The 13,218-nt window shown below is 46.0% G+C and overlaps 1 protein-coding gene across 1 annotated transcript; it reads left to right on the top strand.

Annotated features, from left to right (window-relative positions):
• The first annotated feature begins 519 nt into the window (after window positions 1-519).
• Window positions 520-4,500, top strand: txnipa (thioredoxin interacting protein a). The gene is made up of 6 exons (XM_048994049.1): window positions 520-979; window positions 1,391-1,466; window positions 1,570-1,717; window positions 2,275-2,634; window positions 2,806-3,108; window positions 3,222-4,500. Exons 1-6 carry the CDS (start codon window positions 724-726, stop codon window positions 3,267-3,269), a joined length of 1,191 nt encoding a protein of 396 aa, XP_048850006.1. The 5' UTR covers window positions 520-723; the 3' UTR covers window positions 3,270-4,500.
• The last annotated feature ends 8,718 nt before the right edge of the window (window positions 4,501-13,218 follow it).

The following is a 13,218-nucleotide window of genomic DNA, read 5'->3' as shown; positions in this document are numbered from 1 at the left end:
AGTAAGGAGATTTATGAACCGGAATAACTAAAATGAAAATGAAATTCTTGCAAAAACTAGCAAAAACCTACGGGTAGGACGAGACGCACGAGGTCTGATAGGGAACATTTGGCCACTCCCCCAGAGGGAAACGTAGAACGAAATGTACTGTTTTTGTGAAAATGGAAAAAATTCACACCACATAAGAGGGAGATGATTGGCTGCTGGGTCAGACACACACTGAAAGCTTTCCGTTTCGATGACACAGACCCTCCAGATGTGCAGTTAGGCCACACCCCCTGCGTGGCGCCGTCTCCCCCATCATCCTGTGCACTCCCTGTCTTGTTTACTAGCACGAGCTGTCCACGCGCCGGTTTTGCTCATTGATTGGATAAAGGCGACGCAAACAACGGATTCTAGCCAATGAGCGGGCAGTGCACGGGGTAAGCCACGCTGCTCACCCCCGCTAGCACATGCACCGCTAGACTGTTATGTGGGGGCGGCCGCTCATTGGTGGAGACAGGGTCATATAAAATACGGTACTTTCCTGTTTGTCTATACCAACACATGATATCGCAGAGGAAGAGTATTACGCGCTGACACGCATGTGCTGGGTATTTAAATTGCATTGTGCTACAAAATTGAAAGCCCTGCGCGTTGGCAAGTGCAGCATTTGGGGGTTTCCTTAAGATACAACTTTTAGCGGATCTCTGAATTAGCTTAGACACCGGATAAAGGGCAGCCATGGTTGCAGTGGGAAAGAAGGTGAAGACTTTCGAGATCGAGTTCAGCGATCCGAGTAAATCTTTCTACATCAGCGGAGACAAGGTGGCCGGCCGGATTGTCGTGGAGGTATCCGAGGTGACCAGGGTGTCGGCCGTGAGGGTGGTCGGAATGGGAACCGCAAAAGTGGAGTACCTGAAAGGGAAGGAGCGCTGCCGAGAGGAGATCCCGTATCTGAGTTACGAAGAAGTCCTTCGGCTGGACGACCAGCCCTCTGGTAAGGACGAGGCGACCATCGGTTTCCCACAAAAATACGGCTCGGATGCTTTGATAGCTGCTTAGCGAGTTAACGAGTCACGGTGTACAATGGTCTGAAATCTGAGAACCGCTTCAGTGATATAAGATGCAATGTGTGTATATTGCCCTGGTGCAAAGTCATCATGATATTCGTAATCAAGGTGCAAATTAACGAAGTAGAATTTTTCATATATTGTAGAACTGTAGATTTTTTTTCTGTACATTCGCCCTTATTTCAATTGTGAGCTATAAAAGGCCTTAAGTCTGCAGTATCTTTTAATTGTGCAGAACCAGTTGGCCATTAGAACCTCTGATCCTTTTGTGTATTTTTATCGTGCATCCGTGTCTTTGCATATTTGTTCAATGCTGAGGTGTTTTTGTATTCTTTCAGATAAAGACGGGTCAGTCATCCTCAGACCTGGCAACAAATATGAATACACGTTTGGATTTGAGCTTCCCCAGCAAGGGTAGGTGTCATTGATTGTGTTTATCACCATAGCAGTGCCTGAGCATGTGGGCATTGTACCATTAGCCAGCCTGGGCTCTGACCCCGCTCTCTCTGCCCATTAGGCAGCTGGTGTCTTCCTACACGGGAAAGTTTGGCTCCGTGCATTACTTTGTGAAAGCCTTGTTGGACCGGCCATCCCAACCTGCCTTGGAGTGCAGGAAACTGTTTGAGGTGGAGGAGCCTCTGGATGTCAACACCCCGGACTTGATGGTGAGTTTGGCAGCCATTTTTGTGCTCTAATGACCGTCCCAGTTTCTGCTGAATGTCTCAGGCCTGGAGGGCTCAGCTGCTAGACTGTCTAAAACCTCTGGGTTGAGTCCAGCTTTTTAAGCAGTGTTGCACTTGGGATGTCCTGAGGTAGCAATCTCTCATAGCTTTAGAACAGGGGTAGGGAACCTGGTCCATGGAGAGCCTGTGTGGGTTTTTGGGATGACCTCTCAGTCAGCCAATAACAGTGGATTTGAAGGACTGGAGTTGAGAATCGCTGCTTTATAATTGGCTGACTGAGAGGTCATCCCAAAAACCTGCACCCACACCGGATCATGGATCAGGTTCCCTACCCCTGCTTTAGAAGATTATACCCCTGAGATGTCATAGCTGTCCTTCTTAGAGAGGTACATGCATGCAGATCACAGCAAATAATGTGCCTGTATTCCTCATAAAATAAATATTTCCTGATTTTAAGTGATTAACCTGAACATCTAGTTGGGTGGTCAATAAGCTCTTGAGGTGCTAATGACCAATGTTAATCTCTCTTCCTGTTTTAGTCTCCCTCTGGTGGCATGCGTGAGAAGAAGGTCACCTGCATGTTCATCCCCGATGGCCAGGTGTCCCTCAACGCCAAAATCGACCGGAAGGGCTTCTGTGAGGGCGAAGAGATCTGCATCGATGCTCGCTTTGAGAACACCTGCTCGCGCATCGTGATCCCCAAGGCGGCCATCATCGCCAAGCACACCTACCAGGCTAAGGGGCGCACCAAGGTCTTCCAGCAGAAGCTCTCCTCTGTGCGAGGGAACCACATCATCTCGGGCATGTGCGACGCCTGGCAGGGCAAGACCATACGTGTGCCCAAGATCAAACCTTCCATCTTGGGTTGCAAAATCCTTCGCATGGAGTACTTCCTCTTGGTGAGTTTCACTGCTCGTTCACCCCCCCCGCCCCCCCAGGTCTCCACGACCTCAGCTAACATAATCCTTCAACATAGATACCACAAGAGGCTTACCCATACCACAAACACAGACATAGGTTTCCATGAATCCCAACAGCAATTGACATTTGATTCTCTGCCCCCCTTCCAGATCTACGTGAGCATCCCCGGCAGTGAGAAGTTGGTGCTGGAGCTGCCTCTGGTCATTGGAAGTGGCTCTTCCAGTGGCTTCAGCAGCCGCACCAACAGCATGAGCAGCCAAGACGGGGGCAGCAGCACTGCCTCCAACAGCTGGGTGTCTCTGCGCATGCCCTCAGCTCCGCCCAGCTACTGCGAGCTGCCCCGCGACTGCCGCCTGGACACCCCGCTGCTGGACGATTACGACGGCGGGGATAGCCCCATCTTCATGAACTCCCATTTCCAGTTCCCGTCATCCCCACCAGTGTACGGCGAGGTAAATGCCACGCGGGATTCTCCGTATGCGCCGTAAATTCCACTATAGGAGTTTTTTATTTAAGCCAGAATGTGTCTAATCGCAACGTTGCCCCTCCCCCCCCCCCCCCCCAGGTGGAAGGGGAGTACAATGGTAACTCAAGGATGCTGCCCGTCTGCTGAACAAGTAAAGATCTCCAGGACTTTAGTGCATCTATATCTAGGCCTGTTTCTACTTCAGCACTTTGCTGCAGAGTTCGGGGAGAGTTGGGGAAGGACTGGCATGCTGTGAAGAACGTATGCAGTAGGTGATGGACAGAACCAAGGAGATATGTCTTTGTGTGTGGGGGGGGGGGGGTGGCGCGGCCATGCACATGGTCCCACCCGTGAAGCAGGGAGGAAGATAGTGGGGAAAGCAGGAGTCTGAAGCTGGAAGTTTAATCCTGTGCTATGATCCATCTTTTTCTTGTGATCCTATACCAAGCTGTGCTTCTCCACCACTGGTGCTCTTCCAGGATCAGCCCCCCCCAAGTTGTGGTGGGCTATTCCAGTTTCCCAAAGAGGCTCCTTTTTATACAGAGCTGTTCTGGATGCAAGTATTTTGCTAGCTGTTATTCAGCGACCTTTGGTATTCTGCTATCCGTACACCAAGCATGCATACCACGTTGACTCGTTGACACCCTTTGAAGTGTAAGGAGTTTGGGACCCCTGTACTCGTCTCAAAGCATTTACTCCTTCTCTTTAACACATTGCTTTGAAGATATATCCATCAACGTAATGTCATTCCATAAAATGTCTTTTTTTTTTTGAAAGGGGAACCGTTTGTCAGTTTTGTTTTCAATCGTGATTGAGGTGTTCTAGGGACCTTGTGCTGAAAGATGTGATGTTAAGAAGGAATTGAGCAGATTGTCATTGCCTGTGTTTCAGTGTTTGACTTAAATAGATATGATATTGCACTTCTGAATGCATATTACTTTGTTACTGTCAAACTTTGTCTTCCACTTGAAGCGAACTTTGTGTTAGGGCATGTATTGGGCTCAGGCCTGAAAAAACAATGACTGTCATCTCCGTCCCACTGCACTGAAGCGGTCTGACACGCTGAGTGCCAGACCAGAGATTGCTTCTACACTGTGGTCCCGATACATGTTCCGGAAAATCAGGGGAACCCCCGACATTATTATAGATACACCTGGGGTTCCTCCCAGGATGCATTTCACTGTGGGGAGTCGGGGGGGGGGCTGCTTTTCAGCACACGCCTTTTATTTCCTTATCGAAACGCAGTAATTGTATTGCTGAACTGATATTTGTGAAATATGCAACTTTGTTTATATTTTGTATGAACATTTGAATTGTTTTTTGTAAGAGACCCTGTGGGTTATTTTTTAAAAATAAAAATAAATAAATTATAACTAAATACTTTTCTGTTCCTTTTTATAAGTGAATATCCTATGGTCAAAAGTTTTTTTTTTTTTTTTTTTTTTTTTTTTTAGTATAAACAAATAACTGTTGCAGACGGTTACAGCCAGTCTAGTGATTCTATCCCTAAGTCTTGCAGTTATCTCTCCTCTTAGCCATTAACTTAACCCGGATGTAATTTGCTTTAGCCTGATCTACTTTGGGCTCAGAGCTCATTCTGTTTTGCTGATATTCAGTAAATGGAAATACAGTGAATGTTCTTGTATCCAGCAACATTGATACTGAGGCACTGCTGGATAGCTTAGTGTTACTCTTGAAAAAAACCGAATTCTCAAGGCTAGTCAAGTGGGTCTTTATTGTCATACTATTTGTATACAATCCTCAGCACACAGTGGCTCAGAATAAGGTTCCCTGGGACCACCATGCAGTATATATACATACAGTGCAGGAAGAGAGGAAGAAAAGGAGAATAATAGCTAATAAATAAAAATAAATTATATACAAACGCTGACACACAGGGCAACAAAGGGTACCCACACAATATAACGGATATGGTGGCTACTGTAAAAATAATAAATACAACACATGTAACAATGCAACAGATTTGGCACAGATGCAGGAAAGGTGCAGTGTTGGCCACTGTCCACTGGATACAGTGGCTAGTGCTGATGGTAAGTCGGATTTATAACAGAGCTGGTAAAGAGTTCAGTATTCTAACAGCTTTAAGGGAGAAACTGGCAGGGGAGCTTGCATGCTCCGGCACCTTCTGCCAGATGGAGTGGGGGACAAAGAGGGAGTGTGAAGGATGGGAAGGGTCCTCCACAGTGCTGGAGGCCTTGCGGATGCAGTGCATGAGGAAGATGTCCATAATGGAGGTTAGAGGAGACCTGGTATTTTTTTCCAGCCACATTCACTGGCGTTGTTGGGTCTTGAGATCAGAGACGTTGCACTTCCCAAACCGGCCAGTGATGCAGCTGCTCAGGACACTCTCTGTGGTTCCCCTGTAGAACATGGTCAGGATGGGGGGAGGTACATTTACTCTCCTCAGCTGCTGAAGGAAATGGAGGCGCTGCTGCGCCTTCTTGGCTACGGAGGTGGTGTTGAGGGTCCAGCAGAGGTCAGCTACGAGATGGACTCTTAAGGAATTTGATGCTCCAGACCAGCTCCACCGGAGAGTGCAGTAGAAGATGGACAGCATGGGCCTTCCTGAAGTCAACAATCATCTCTATTCTTTTGTCCACATTAAGAGACAGATTGTTGCACTTGCACAGTGTGCCAGTCGTTGTGTCCCGGTTCTGGATGGCGACTTATCACCGTCACTGATGAGACCCATCCCTGTTGAAACTTGATGATGGTGTTGGTGCTGCATGTGGCCGTGCAGTCAGGAGTCAGCAAGGTGAACAGAAGTGGACTGAGCACACAGCCCTGGGGAACGCCGGTGCTCAGTGTGATGGTGCTAGAGACCCTGCTGCTGATGCAGACTGTCTGGGGTTTCTCTCTCTCAGGACGCCCAGGATCCAGTTGCACAGGGAAGTGTTGACACTTGGCAGGCTCAGCTTCCCTATGAGTTTCTGGGGGGTGAAGGTGTTGAATGCTGAGCTGAAATCCATGAAAAGCATTCTTGCATAGGTGTTCTTCTTTTCCAGATGGGGTCAGGTGGGTAGCTGTGGAGATGGCATCATCCTGGTCATGTGATGCAGCTGCCCCATGACTGGCCTCTCAGAGCACTTAATGATGCATATCCTAGCAGGTTTGGGGTAGGCCTGATGAGGTGAGAATGCTGTGCCCTTCTGATTATATTTTGCAGTGTCATTCTGGCTACTGGGGGCTACAGACTTCCTGATTCCATATGCCTGGATGAAGATGATATCTGCATGTTAAATAGTGGTTGCATATTATTTTGTTGCACTATTTTGCCGCATTATATTTGCATTAGTACTTTGGCAGCTTCCTTCCATTAGCAAAAAAAAACGTTTAAGCACCAAAAGTGTTTTATATGTTCTAACAATCTCTGGATTAAATCTTTGAAACCAAGTCATTGTTAGGATTAGGAACAAGGTTATAAACTGTCATCACCTTGTGTGACACATTTTTATAAACAAACTTCGCTTTAGCAATTGCTGCCTAAGGCACATTTTTCACCTGAACTGCATGCAAACAACAATGATCGTACTGCTGAGAGGAAAAACAGAGGAATCAGATTTCAGGCTGAGATTCCTTCAGCTTGTTGAATGCAGTGGGAATGTCAGCGAAATCCTGTTTCGGTCCTTCGGAAAATATCTGCCGTCGTGAAAAGTGCAGTCAGTTGAGAGCTTACTGCCGATACGGTGAAACAGTGATCGTAGGAATCGGCGTCAGGCCCGGGCAAGTCCTGCATGCGAGCAGAACGCAGGCCGAGCCTAACCAGCGGGCCGTTTTTTTTCATGTTGGTGGACGTGCTACTCTTCAGGCCCTCGCAGGCGTGGTGGAGAAGATAAGGCGGGGGATTGTTTATCTCCACTCGCCTCTCCACCCCCCCAGCCCTCGATTGGCCCTTCTGCTCTTGTGAGGGCTTGTGCTCAGTGTCAGGGCCTGGCGTATACAACCCCCCCCCCACCCCCCTCGGGCAGTGGATCGTGACAGTTCACCTCAACCTTACATGTTTTTTTTCTGTTACCTTTCAGAACGAAGCAACCTCTACAATTCTGTTAGGAGATCAGAGCCATTCTCCAGAGATCCTACTCACGTTGCACTGCTATGCTGTACTTAGTAAAGAAAGCATTTCATTTCAGCGTGTTTTCCTGTCATAATATATATGCAAATTACCTTCTGCTTCATGCTCTAACTCAAACAGTGTACTGGGCACCTTCTAGAATTGTAATAATTGCGAGGCTGTTGGGTTGACATCACCGTTGAAAACCCTCCGTATGAAACAGAAGAGTTTAGGCGTTTCTTGTTGTATCAGATTTGAGCGTCGTTTCACTTTCGAATTCCTTCCTGTATTTCTGTGTATGCTGTTATCTAATAGGAATGTGTTTAAAAACACAGCTCTTACTCACTGCCAGCGCGGTCCCTGTAGCAGACCTGGCCCAGACCGTACACAAGCCAGTCGGACTGTCCATAGGTCTTTGGGTGTGTGTATTTCTGGTCACGCTGACCATTAACAGGAAAACATGATCAGATTATTAAATTGTTATCTAAAGGCGTAGTGCATGGTGCACCTGACCACCTGAAGGAGTGTTCCAGTGTGTGCACGTGTGTGTTTCTGTGTGTGTGTGCGTGCACATGTGTGTATGTTTCTGTGTACGTGTGTTTGTACATGTGTGCTTCTGTGTGTGCACGTGTGTGCGTGTTGTTGCATGTGTGTGTATACATGTGCCCTTCTGTTAACAAGGTTGCTAACCTGCAATTTTCCAGTAATACAAATGGCCCAAAGTAGCATTTGCATTTTGAGCTATTGGATGAAATGCAAGCAGGGTGTCAATTTGATTCACATTTCACAAACTGTTTGCGGTCTCTTGGCGATGAGGTGCAGAATATTTCAAGAAGTACAATGAGCCAGCATATTGAGTATGGAGTAACCGTAGCATTTTGCAATATAGTGTCAGGTAGCTAAAAAAATTTAAAAACTAATTATGCAGATGAGAAGACAGGAGTCAGAGCAGATGTTTGTTCATGGTTGGTTCATTAGCTATGGCCTCTCATTGCTGAATTTCTGTTAACTCCCTTTATGGAGGTATCTGGCAACCCATCCTGATATTTGTCTGAAACAGGATAATGTCTGTAAAGGCTGTAAAGTCTAAGCAATCTCATGATGTTATGAAATCCTTCATATTGGACGGAAAAACAAACTGGGTGGCTCAGTGTTTTGCAATGGGACCAGCACCTCCAGAAGGTCGTGTCTTTTATTCAGCCTCTTCATGTGATTCGCCTTCTGTTTACGTGGATCTTCTCTGGCTACCACAGATCTCCTCTTACAGTTCAAAAGCATGTAGCTTGGTAAACAAGTGTCTCTGAAACTGACCATAATGAATGTGTGTCCTGAGATGAACAGGCATGCTGTGACTCAGAATCGGGTATGGGGTTAGGGAGAAGGGGCTAACTGTATATGGGCTAACGCTCATGTTGCAAGAGTTTGAGAAGGCAGCACATTTTCCTGAAGATGCGATCAAGCTCATGTGAATGCGACTAGATGGTGAAATCTACTTTGAGAAGACCATGAACTTTTAACATCTTCTGAAGAGAGACCGCGCATCAGTGTTTTTCATGTCAAAATACCTAGTTACAGTAACAGCTTGTTATGGTCTGGCATGACACATATGAGGAAAAGATGATGTTCCACAGAGCGGCTCTGAGACGAAGGAGTTTAAACTGAACAAACCAGGGAAAAGCACAAAATACGAGAGATCGGTGCAAACCGAAATCAAATTCACCGATCAAAAGGATTCGCCTAAATCCAGCCACCCTGCAGTCTGTCCTCCACATTGCATCACATCCCAATTAAACCTGCTTCCCTCAACTAACATCTCAGCACGACTGACACTAGTTTTTTAAAAGTTCTAAATATAAAGTCATGAGCCAGCATGCACCTATATATTGAATCAAGGTCAAAGGATAGTCAGGAACTCCATCCACACATTTTTTATAATCTCTTACATGGGGGGGGGTGTTTTGGATGCTTGCAGATAGACTCTTGGTGCAAACATCACAAACAATGATAGTTAAAAATATAAACAACATACCATGAACAATGTTGTCGAATTTGGCCTCCCAGTACAGAAACCCAGACACCTTCCATATGATCAGTCCTTCATATCTAAAATAACACAACGGTTGTTAAACAATAACTTGTATAAGGTCATTCTAAGGGATGGGGCAGGGGGTGGTTAGGGCATGTGGATGTTTGGGCTGCTGACTACTCAGCTTTAGTTACCCACTTCCTCTAAGGCTTCTTACATGTAATATTATGTCTCAAACAAGCCTCACTTCTTTATTGTGGTCATTGCAAAAGGAGAAAGTTAATAGTTCCCAAAGCGCTGCAAAAGACACACAAGACAAGACATGTAATATGTGAACAATACCAACCAACTAGCTAATATATTTGTGGAAAAGTACAAATATGATGAATAGGATGTGGTGGTGGGGTGCATGGGGGTTAGAGTCCTTTAGTGCCTGGTACAGACTGGTTACTGCTTTGGGTTAAAAGCTGTTCTAGTGTGGACTCGGACTGCCCTGTGCCTTCTGCCTGACAGTGGCAGTTCAAACAATGGAAAAGTAACAAAGTACCAGTGATCTTCATTGCCTTAATGAAGTAGCGCTGCATAGCAGTATTGTATCTAATAATGCTGTATCCAAAGCAGGTGGTGATGTTGTACGTTGAAATTCTTTCAGTTGAGCAAAGCTAGGACACTCGTAGCTCCTCTTCCATGTCGACTTTCCTTAATGTGCACTGGAAGTACAGCCTCTGTTGGGCTTTCTTTAGTCAGTGCTCTGGTGCTGTTGGACCTTGAGCGATCTTCTGTGATACGGGTCGCCAGGAGTTTGAAGCTGGAGATCCTTTCTACCGTGGCACTGTTGATATGGATGGGTGTAGGTTCAGTGCATCTTCTCCTGAAGCTGATCATGAGTTCTATGGTCTTGTCTAGGTTTAGTGCCAGATTGTTCTCTCAACACCATGTCAACAGCCCGTGGACCTCGTCTCTGTAGGCTGATGTGTTGGCATCTGTGATCAGCCCCACCATCGTTGTGTCACAGTGAAGTTGTGGATGTGGAGGGTAGAGAAGAACGGGCTGGGCACACAGCCTGTGGTGAACTGGGGCTGAACGTAAGCAGGGATGAAAGATGGGGACCCACTCTTACTGACTGGAGGGCGGTTGGTTCATGCACACATCCATGCCTGGATGGGTTGGCTAAGACTCAGCTTATACAGCTTTCTGTAGATCCGATTGGGTATGATGCTGTTAAATGCAAACTACAATCAATGAAAAGCATCCGTACGTATGCTCAAGGTGTTCATGGCAGGTGAGAGCACTGTGTACTATGGTTATGATGGCATCGTCTATGGGTCCGTTTGGTTTATAGGCATACTGCTGTTTATCTTGAGCAGTGTTTCCCAATCTGTTCCTTGAGGACCCACAGAAAGTCCACGTTTTTGCTACCAGGAGCTAGGAGGGAGCAAAAACTGTGGACTGTCTGGTAGAGAGCTCTTATGGAGCAAAAACATGAACCAACATTGGCTCCCCAAGGATCAGACTGGGAAATACTGGTGTTGACTGTTTGGACGTGTGGATTTGATTGAAAAATACGAGCCTCTTAAAATGTCAGCTGTTCGCTCATTCCTGGCAGCCTAGGAACACTTCACACTTTTGGGAGCGCCGAGCTGATGTCTTGATTTGATATTTTGAACACATTGTTCACCAATGTTCTCCTACTCCCTACCATTAACAGAGCAAACATGTTTAAACATGTTTAAAACCTGAGTTTTCTCTTGAAACACATGTGCCATTCTAAGTGAGTTTAGGGAATGTTCTCTTAACCATACCTTTTGGAAATGCACAGAAAACTGGACAGGGAAAACTATCCATCCGTCCATCCATTTTCCAAACCGCTTATCCTACTGGGTCGCGGGGGGTCCGGAGCCTATCCCGGAAGCAATGGGCACGAGGCAGGGAACAACCCAGGATGGGGGGCCAGCCCATCGCAGGGCACATTCACACACCATTCACTCACACATGCACACCTACGGGCAATTTTAGCAAGTCCAGTTAGCCTCAGCATGTTTTTGGACTGTGGGGGGAAACCGGAGTACCCGGAGGAAACCCCACGACGACATGGGGAGAACATGCAAACTCCACACACATATGACCCAGGCGGAGACTCGAACCTGGGTCCCAGAGGTGTGAGGCAACAGTGCTAACCACTGCACCACCATGCCGCCCACAGGGAAAACTATTCCTTTGTATTTGTGTAACTTTTTATTTGTTTATTTATATCTAGATTTATCTAAAACAATAATTTACATTTCATTTTGCTCACGAGGGAACCATTCTGCTGAATCTTTGAAAGTTGTTGAGTGAGTTGCTTGTTTGGCTTAAATGTATTGATAGGATTATGGCTTCCATGTAAATTATTGCGCATTGTTTTAGATAAAGCAGAAATAAATCTTACGCAATCCTGCAAAGATTGCTGAGCAAGCTGCCATTTTCCCTCCTCTCTCCCTGGTTGCTGGGATAAGAAAGGGAAGTCAGGGGCATGTCAGCTGATAAAACTGCATTCTTTGTCATACCATAGAGTAGTTCCATAAAAATATAGTGAAGAGAATGGTTAAAGATTGACTGAGAGAATGAGCCTGAGGCACCTGTTGTTTTGAAGGTATCAGCTTACAGTTTTCTGTCCATTTGGTGGCTTATTTTTACAGTGTGTGTCTTGAACACTCAGTGACATGGAGCCTGAAAATGCGAGGGGGTCACTGGCATCCCCCTCCCCTCCCCTCCCCCCCAGGGACACAGGATCAGTACAGAACGATCATGATCATGAAGGAAGGATTCTCTGACCACACTGTCACAGGGATCCAAGGTAGTGCATTGCCTAGGCTAAGGGGCATGCTCAGGTAACTGAGAATAATACAGCTAATACTAGGAACGACACCAATCTGACCACTATCGGTATTGGGCCCATACCAGCAAAAAATGCTGGAACAGATATTTGGGGGGAGGGGGGGGGTAAGGGGTAGGAAGGTGATCTGATTTTGGGTCTAGCCTGAAAAATCATGAAAATCCTTGTAGCCTTAGTGTGACATACTGTAAACAGAAGTGAGGGTCACGGCTAGTTGAAAAAAAGATACTTTGCCGTCCCTAACTACTACTAGTACTACCGTTATTACTAAGCGGTAGGAAAGCTAGTGGAGCCCACAGATATATTTGGGTGCATTGCAGACGTTTTGAATCAAAGTTAAAGTTGAATCAAAGTTAAAGTTAGAAGTGTACCTGACTTGCTGAGAGAAAAAAGACATTGTTTACTGAAGGCACAGGCCTTAGCAGTCTCCATTGGCTTCACCACCCGTCCATCTTGTTACTTTACTGGTTGCCACTGGTCTATACCAATCTGTGCTCTTACTTAAATAACTCCCTCCTCCCTACCTGCTGACATTATCTGTAGAGATCATCCGTCAGTGGAGGTACTAACACTGCATTTTAAATAAGCCATTGATTGCACTCAATAATCATTTCGAATATTTCACTGGTCATTGAACACTGTGTCCAAAGAATCCTTTACAAACTATTATTGTACATGACAGTTTTACAAGACACATGTTCTTATCCTGGAATCTACTCCAGAAACATGTGACTCTGTGGGTTAGGACCTAACTTTCTGATCAGAAGGTTGTTGGTTTAGATCCCACGGATGTGACCATATTACAAGGCCTTTGAGCAAGGGCCTTTAAATGTGACATAAAGGGTCATGGGTCCTTGCTTTACTCATGTCCATTATGACTATGAGGATATGTCACATTTAATGATGAAACATATTTCACACTAAAGTACAGATTGTAATAGAAATAATGTTAAGGATTTGACTGTAGATGCTACTAAAGTGCCACCCGGTTCACCTGCTTATTCACTGATCGCTCTGAAACCTCACCTTCTCACGAAATTCCCATGTTTTTAGGCCTGGATCCCTGGGACATCTTCTGATGTGGGTCGTGTGCCAAACATAACTAAGAAATTTCCCGCATATG

The sequence above is a fragment of the Brienomyrus brachyistius genome, chromosome 23, assembly GCF_023856365.1.
Source record: "Brienomyrus brachyistius isolate T26 chromosome 23, BBRACH_0.4, whole genome shotgun sequence".
In the NCBI taxonomy this organism is placed as follows: domain Eukaryota; kingdom Metazoa; phylum Chordata; class Actinopteri; order Osteoglossiformes; family Mormyridae; genus Brienomyrus; species Brienomyrus brachyistius.
The sequence above is the reverse complement of the archived record's forward strand: the minus strand, read 5'-3'. Positions and strand labels throughout refer to the sequence as shown.

Coding starts and splice junctions, on each gene's coding strand:
- txnipa (XM_048994049.1), top strand. CDS start 724: ATGGTTGCAGTGGGAAAGAAGGTGAAGACTTTCGAGATCGAGTTCAGC. Junction 980..1,390: donor GCTGGACGACCAGCCCTCTG/GTAAGGACGAGG, acceptor GTATTCTTTCAG/ATAAAGACGGGTCAGTCATC. Junction 2,635..2,805: donor GCATGGAGTACTTCCTCTTG/GTGAGTTTCACT, acceptor CCCCCCTTCCAG/ATCTACGTGAGCATCCCCGG.